Source organism: Papio anubis, chromosome 11 (assembly GCF_008728515.1).
Source record: "Papio anubis isolate 15944 chromosome 11, Panubis1.0, whole genome shotgun sequence".
In the NCBI taxonomy this organism is placed as follows: Eukaryota; Metazoa; Chordata; class Mammalia; order Primates; family Cercopithecidae; genus Papio; species Papio anubis.
In genome coordinates, this window is record NC_044986.1 from 35790175 (window position 1) to 35798130 (window position 7956).

General features: G+C 56.7%; 1 protein-coding gene across 1 annotated transcript; it reads left to right on the plus strand.

Moving 5' to 3' along the window:
• The first annotated feature begins 2353 nt into the window (after nt 1-2353).
• SFRP5 (secreted frizzled related protein 5) lies at nt 2354-7624 on the plus strand. Its single transcript, XM_003904094.5, has 3 exons — nt 2354-3049; nt 4617-4694; nt 6507-7624. The coding sequence occupies exons 1-3, from the start codon at nt 2527-2529 to the stop codon at nt 6851-6853; spliced, it is 948 nt and encodes a 315-aa protein (XP_003904143.2). The 5' UTR covers nt 2354-2526; the 3' UTR covers nt 6854-7624.
• The last annotated feature ends 332 nt before the right edge of the window (nt 7625-7956 follow it).

Consider the following 7956-nt stretch of genomic DNA (forward strand, 5'->3'; position numbering starts at 1 on the left):
CTCAGGTGATCTGCCCACCTTGGCCTCCCAAAGTGCTGGGATTATAGGCATGAGCCACCATGTCCAGCCACCACTTTCTTCTTTTAAGAGACAGGGTATTGCTCTGGTGCCCAGGCTGGAGTGCAGTGGTGCAATCACAGCTTATTGTAACCTCGAACTCCTGAACTCAAGTAATCCTCCCACCTCAGCCTCCTGAGTAGCTGGGATTGCAGGCGCATGCCACCATACCCAGCTAACTTTTCTATTTTTTGTAGAGATGGAGTCTTGCTGTGTTTACACAGCACATTTTTACTCCAAAGTCACACGTCCCTAGGTGTTCATTCTGTGTGTTGGCACTGTGCAGGGGGCTTTCTTTCCATTCACCTTATTTGCTCCTCACAAAAACTGCTGAAGAAATTCCATTTTACAAAGAAGGAAATCAGGTTAAGTACTTGCCCAAGGTCATACAGCTGGTGCGTGGCCAGGATCTGAACCTGGCTCCATCGTCTGCAGAGCCCAGGCTCTCGTACCATTGCTACACTGCACTGCCTGGCCCTGCAGAGACCAGTCCTTCACCTTCTGAGTGGCCATCCGCATAACCTCTTCATGCTGGGGGCTGGGAGAGGGAGAGGGGAAAAGAAGGTCAAAGTTTACTCCACCTGGACCCCACTAGGTCATCCTGGACATCAAACACAGCCTGTCCCACCCTTGGGGCTCAGTGGGGTGAGGCTTCTCCTGCCTCCTCTGCCTGCCTTGTGTCTTTTTCTTACAACTAGACCAGAAGGAACACAGCCATGTCTTTTGCACCTCTGTATCCCCATCCATACCCTACCCCATGCCTTGCAGATAGTAGGTACTCCATGCATTTTCCATGAATTTTAAGGAGTGGCCCCTCACCCCTCTCCACTACCACTGCAAGGACAGACCCAGAGGAAGACAGGAGCCCTGGAAACATCCATCAGTGGGACTAAGGGGAGGACCAGAGGGAGAAAGTGCCCCAGCTCTCCTGCCTTCAGCAGAGCCAGCCCCCAGCTCCCCAAGCCCTCCTAGGAGACACCTCCCCAGGGTGCCCTCCCCACCAAAGACTGGGAGGTCAGGTGTCAGGTTAGGCTCTCAGGAAGGAATTCCCCTCCCTTCAAGCCTCCAGTCAGAGTTCCTCTCAAGGGAAAGCCAATGAAAGGCAGGACTCAGACAGGAGAGAAAGGCACCAAGCATGGGGTTCCTGAAGGTCCCTTCTCCTCTGATGCTTGCCTGGGTGCACCGCTCAGAGACACCATCAATTCCCCCTCCTCCCACCGTGTTACCTACCATGGGTTGGAAGTTATCTTACCACAGGGTGGTTAAGCCCTGGCCTTTGGAGCCCCACACCTGGATTCAAATCCTAGCTCCTTCACATATGAGCTGTGCGGCCAAGGGCCAGTTACTCCACCTCTCTGAACTCCCTATCCCCTTGGTCATTAGGCCTACAGACTCAGAGTCCAGGCCTCCTGGTTGTTTCTGGGCTCTGATTCTCGAACCAGACTATCTGGGTTCAAATCCCAGCTCCAATCCGTGCTTAACCTCTCTGCCTCAGGATCTTTATCTGTCAGGTGGGGACAATAATAGTACCTCCCCACCATCTAGCATTATTGTGAGAATTAGCAGAAGGAGTTTATGCAATGTGCTCAGATCAGACTTGGCACACAATTAGCACCCACTAAGTATTGGCTATCATTAGCAATAGCTGATAAGTTTGGAACGTACCATGCACCGCACCTTGCACCTTGCACCTTGCACCGTCTCTGACTGGTAGTAAGAGCTCATTAACTAGAAGCTATGATTACCTTCACCCCACTAGACTATCCTGGCCCTGGGGGTGGGTTCTGGGTTATATCCATCTTTGATTCCCCAGCAGCCAGCACGGGGCCTGGCACCAAGCTCAAAGAAGACCTGCCCGGAGGATCAGAAGATCCAGGAGGGTGTGGGGTGGCACGAGCCTCCCACCAGGGAGAAGAGGAACCGAGGTGTCAGGGAAGAGAAAACAGAGCAGAGGGAGAAAGGCCGAGGCAGAGAGATAAGCAAGTGAAGTGAGTGAGAAAAGGAACAGGAGAGGCTGTGGCGGAGAGAGATAAGGAGGAAGGATGGAGAAGGCGAGGGTCGAGGAAAATGCCCAGGGAGGCAGGGAGCCCCGGGGACAAGCGCTGGGCGAGGCCAGGGCCGCAGCAGCGGAGCCGAGCCGGGAGAGGGGCGCAAGACCGGGCGCTGGGCGGGACGCGCGGGCAGGGTGCGGGAGGGGCTGAGGGCCGCCCCCACTGCATCCCCGCCTTGGAGCGGGGGCCAGACGGCCGGAGATTGGCTGGGGCGCACGGCGAGGCCCGGGCTGGAGCCCCGAGGTGGGAGGCGCCAGCATCAGTTGGGGCGCCCGGAGCGCAGGCTGCCACCCACCTGGGCGACCTCCGCGGCGGCGGTTGGGGAGAGTCAGGGCCGGGGGCGCACGCCGGGACATCTGGGCCGCCGGGCACCGAACGTCGGGGGGCTGCGCGGCGCGCGCCTGGACAGGGCGCAGCCATGCGGGCAGCGGCGGGGGTGGCGCGGACAGCCGCTCTGGCGCTGTTGCTGGGGGCGCTGCACTGGACGCCGGCGCGCGGCGAGGAGTACGACTACTATGGCTGGCAGGCCGAGCCGCTGCACGGCCGCTCCTACTCCAAGCCGCCGCAGTGCCTCGATATCCCTGCCGACCTGCCGCTCTGCCACACGGTGGGCTACAAGCGCATGCGGCTGCCCAACCTGCTGGAGCACGAGAGCCTGGCCGAAGTGAAGCAGCAGGCAAGCAGCTGGCTGCCGCTTCTGGCCAAGCGCTGCCACTCGGATACGCAAGTCTTCCTCTGCTCGCTCTTTGCGCCCGTCTGTCTCGACCGGCCCATCTACCCGTGCCGCTCGCTGTGCGAGGCCGTGCGTGCCGGCTGCGCGCCACTCATGGAGGCCTACGGCTTCCCCTGGCCCGAGATGCTGCACTGCCACAAGTTCCCCCTGGACAACGACCTCTGCATCGCCGTGCAGTTCGGGCACCTGCCCGCCACCGCGCCTCCAGGTAGCGCCGCCGCCGCCGTCCCCGCGCGCTCCGTCGGCCCTGCAGCTCCCCTAGCACAGCTCTGCGAATCCCCCAAGAGGTGCAGCTCCCCCTCTTCACACACACACACACACACAACACACGCTGTCTTAGCTCAGCCCATCGCCCCCGGAATTATCCCCCGCAGCCTTCCCGCCTTCCCACCTCCCCAGGGAGTAGCAGCGTAGTGCCTCCCTGCGGCTCCAGACCTTCCCTCTGGCTCTCGTTCCCTGGACACCCCTGGCACCCCTCTCAGTGCCCACCCAACCAAGCTGCTGAGAATCCCCCAATGCCGTCCCCCCATCTTGGGACGTCCTGATAAATGCCTTATGACCCCTCTCAGCCCACGAATGTCTGGGGTCGTTAAACAATGCCTTTCACCTGGATCCCGAGGCACCAAAGCAAGCAACACTCCCATCCCGTGTTGGGACCTTGGGAAGAGAGGAGAGGTGAGGGAAGGGATGTGGGGAAAGACTGGAGACTAAGAACGTTCCTGGGCTATGGTCTGCCTCCCCATTTTCTGTACCTGGAACCCTAAGATCTCCACCCTCTTCCTCCGTTCCACTGGCTGGGAGTCATTTGGGTAAGGCTCACTGCGGAAGGAAGAGCAGATTAGGCTCTGCCCCTAAAGAAAAGCCCTTAGGCAAGTTGCTTGACTTCACTGAGCCTCAGTTTCCCCCATCCATAAAATAGGAAGCCATCCCAGGCTCATGAAACCTGTGAGATCCTAAGTCCCTCCTCCCACCCACACCCTCAGTCCCCTGAACCCTGATTTCTCCCTGGTCTCAGCCTCCCCTTTGCTGTGCTGGTCCACATAGCTCTTCCAGGCTGGCTCCATGCCCTCACCCCCTTCCTCCCCGTCTGCTGTCAGACTTGAGTAACCCGCTCTGGGCCTCAGTTCCCTTTTCTCCAAAATAGGAATAAGGGCCAGGCACCGTGGTTCATGCCTGTAATCCCAGCACTTTGGGAGGCCAAGGTGGGTGAATCACTTGAGGTCAGGAGTTCTAGACCAGCCTGGCCAACATGGTGAAACCCCATCTCTATTGAAAATACAAAAATTAGCCAGGCACAGTGGCACACACCTGTAATCTCAGCTACTTGAGAGGCTGAGACAGAAGAATCGCTTAAACCTGGGAGGCGGAGATTGCAGTGAGCTGAGATTAGAGAGCCACTGCACTCCAGCCTGGGTGACAGAGTGAGACCCCGTCTCAAAAATAAAATAGGAATAAGAATCCCTACTTCATAGGCTGAGGATGAGAGGAGATGAAATTTAAACGACAATGCACATCATGGCTGTGGCCGCCAGGGTCATGGAGCAGTCACTGTACCCACCTGGCAGTTTTGTCCCTGCACAGCCTGTCTGGTGATTGTCAGTCACTCTGTGAGCGGGTAGTGATATGATTGCCATCATCCCATTTCTGGATAAGGAAGTAGAGGCTTGGCAGGGGGAAGTGGCTGGTCAGTGAGGAAGCCTGCACCCTGAGTGGCTGTTGGAACTCCAATCCCCTCACCAACTGTCCCCCAACCCCACCCCACTTTCTCTCTTCAGTGACCAAGATCTGCGCCCAGTGTGAGATGGAGCATAGCGCTGACGGCCTCATGGAGCAGATGTGCTCCAGTGACTTTGGTGAGTGTGGGGCCCATGCTGCCACTGCCCTGGCACCACCCCCAGCCTCTTTTTCTTGACACACACGGGAACAGACGTGCCCACATCCATCACAGTGAATCCCAACAGGTTTTGCATCATGGCTCTGGTTTAGAATCCAATGATAACCATAAACCCTCTCCCAAGAGAAATGCACCTCTTTCTGCATCATCTCAGGACCATCACAAGTCCCTCAAGGCTATGGGCCTTAGGCCTCAGAAACCACCCCGGCCAGGGCTCCCGCAGCCCTCCCTTGGTGTCATTTTCAGAGGGGCCTCCATGACTGGATCATCTCTGTGGATAGTGCAGGCTTAGCCCAGAGATGGATGGAGCCAGGTGGGGAGTGATGGCTCTAGGATGGAAGTGGAGCACCCTTGTCCGTGGGTACCTCCACCTGGGACTCAGCACACCTCCTGCCAGCAGAATTGTGGTCACCTGTCACCACAACTTCATCCCAGAGCCTTCCCATTTTCTGGGAAAACCCAGCCAAGTCCGGTCAGGACCCGGCTCACATATGGGCCACGCAGTCCAGTGTGTGATCTTTGCCAAGTCAGTTCCCTGTTTTGTGTCTTAGCCTCCCTGTCTATAAAAAAGAAAAAAGGAGATGATAATGAAGTCCTTTCTTCAGAGGAGTCTTTTATGTCGGTAGCCTGTTTGTGTTTGGAAAGAGAATACTGCTATTGCAAGGGGTGTGTGTGTGTGTCAGAGAGAGAAAGAGAAGAGGAAGGGGACATAAAGAAAAGGAACAAGATTTTATGACAATTTCCAGCCAAGAGTGGGCAGAGTTATTCTCTGACTTCTCCCTGGCCCCACAGAGATGGGGGCCCAGAAGCCTGAAGAAGGGAGAAACCAGCCCGAGGGACTCCCCACCCCACCCTGAGGCCCAGGACTCCTTAGGCTCTCTACATCCACTGCAGGGTGACCTGCACCGTGACTCTCTGGCTACAGACCCTGCCTTCATCCTAGCCCCCCAAAGGAAAGGAGTTAGGGTCTCAGTGCCTCCAGCCACACCCCCTGCCCTACTCCTATACATACCACAAACACACTCCCATCCACCATACAATTTCTCTCTCACACACATACATATTACTGTGCAGTGGTGTGTTCACACCAGCAAGAGCTGAACTGTGTGTATCTATTCCCAGCTCCACACCCAGTCTTGCGGTCAGTTGTGGTGGGAGTATTTACCCCATGGATGTCAATGAATGCAAAGCAGGGCTCCCTGTCCACAGAGCCAGCTGTTAAATATTTGCCAGCCCACCACTGCTCCAACCACACTCACCGTGTGTGCATGCACGCACACTACACATATACACACTCCATATATACTCCATACCATACACTCACACACAGCCAGAAATCCCAATGGGAATCATCCCCAGAGATCAGGAAGTCCAGCCTCCCTCCATCGCAAGGATCCCCTTCCAAGCAGCCGGCCCCAGTCCCATCCGCTCCTTATCCCTCCCTGGGGGGAGCCCCACACGCTGCTCCATCAGGAGCTCTCCACCCTGCATTTGGTGTCTCAGAAGGGCTTGGGCTCTTGATTAGCGCAGGTCACAAGCTCTCTACCCCTCATTTCCCCTCTCCTGTACCTTGAGGATGAAACATGATGCTGTCCATGAGAGTGCAGCACCGTAAGCGCTTCATAAATATGAAAATGTGCCTGTACGAGCTCCACCCTTCCAAACCCCGCAGGGCATCAGGCTCCCCGAGCCCGAAGGTCCAGAACCCACCAACTCTGGGCCCACGTAGATCTGACCATTCCCAACTTGCCCCTGTCCTTTCTTCCCACAGTGGTCAAAATGCGCATCAAGGAGATCAAGATAGAGAATGGGGACCGGAAGTTGATTGGAGCCCAGAAAAAGAAGAAGCTGCTCAAGCCGGGCCCCCTGAAGCGCAAGGACACCAAGCGGCTGGTGTTGCACATGAAGAACGGCGCGGGCTGCCCCTGCCCGCAGCTGGACGGCCTGGCGGGCAGCTTCCTGGTCATGGGCCGCAAAGTGGATGGACAGCTGCTGCTCATGGCCGTCTACCGCTGGGACAAGAAGAATAAGGAGATGAAGTTCGCAGTCAAATTCATGTTCTCCTACCCCTGCTCCCTCTACTACCCTTTCTTCTATGGGGCCGCAGAGCCCCACTAAAGGGCACTCCTCCCTGCCCTGCCAGCTGTGCCTTGCTTGCCCTCTGGCCCCGCCCCAACTTCCAGGTTGACCCAGCCCTGCCGGAGGGTGTTTTCACGAGTGTTGTTACTGGCACAGGGCCCAAGGGATGGGCACGGAGCCCAGGCTATCCTTTTTGACCCAGGGGTCCTGGGGTCCCTGGGATATTGGGCTTCCTCTCTCAGGAGCAGGGCTTCTTCATCAGGGGGAAGACCCCAGGGTCTCAGAAAGTAGGCAGGGGAGGAGAGGGTGAGGGAAGGGTGGAGGGGCTCACGGCACCGTGAGGAGGAGGTTTCAGAGTAGACGGTGGTGTCAGCTCCAGCTCCCCTCTGTCGGTGGTGGGGCCTTGCCTTGAAGAGGGAAGTCTCAATATTAGGCTAAGCTATTTGGGAGACAGCTCTCCCCACCGCCCCTGTATGCGTCATCCTAGCCCCGCAAAGGAAAGGAGTTAGGGTCTCAGTGCCTCCAGCCACACCCCCTGCTTTCCCCAGCTTGTCCATTTCCCTGCCCCAAGGCCCAGAGCTCTCCCTGGACTGGAGAGCAAGCCCAGCCCAGCCTCAGCACAGACCCGCTTCCGGTACACCCGCAGGCTCGCTTCCCGGGGTTCATTCCTCAGCCTCTGCTTCTCCTTTTTATCCCGATAAGTTATTGCTACTCCTGTGAGGCCATAGGTACTAGGCAACCAATACATACACGGTTGTGTTTTCTAATTTTTTTAACTTTTTAATTAAAGAAAACAATAATTGGTTTGGACCAGGTGATTTCTTTGTCAGCTGGTTCCCAAGAGGTGGGGGGAGAGGGAGGTTTAGAATGGAGCCTCACCCAGAAAGAAGCCCTTATCTTAACCCATGGCCTGGCCACATAGACCTCCTTGGAATGCTAAGAAAAGCAAGGCCTGTGTTTTTGTAGTACATAGCAAGGGTCACCCTGTCATTCTGACCGCTAAGTGAGGGATGGAGATGGACGTTCTTTTGTCCCTGAGGAGGAATGGAAGTGCCAAGTTCCCCAGCTTTCTCCCACAGTCCGAAGACTCCACGTCCTGCAGCAGCTCCCCCATGAGGTGAAGGCCTGATCGGAGGAGTCCA

Excerpts from the sequence above, each read along its gene's own strand:
- SFRP5 (XM_003904094.5), top strand. The coding sequence starts at position 2,527 with ATGCGGGCAGCGGCGGGGGTGGCGCGGACAGCCGCTCTGGCGCTGTTG. Across the intron at positions 3,050-4,616 it reads GCCCGCCACCGCGCCTCCAG|TGACCAAGATCTGCGCCCAG; the intron begins GTAGCGCCGCCG and ends TTCTCTCTTCAG. Across the intron at positions 4,695-6,506 it reads GATGTGCTCCAGTGACTTTG|TGGTCAAAATGCGCATCAAG; the intron begins GTGAGTGTGGGG and ends TTCTTCCCACAG.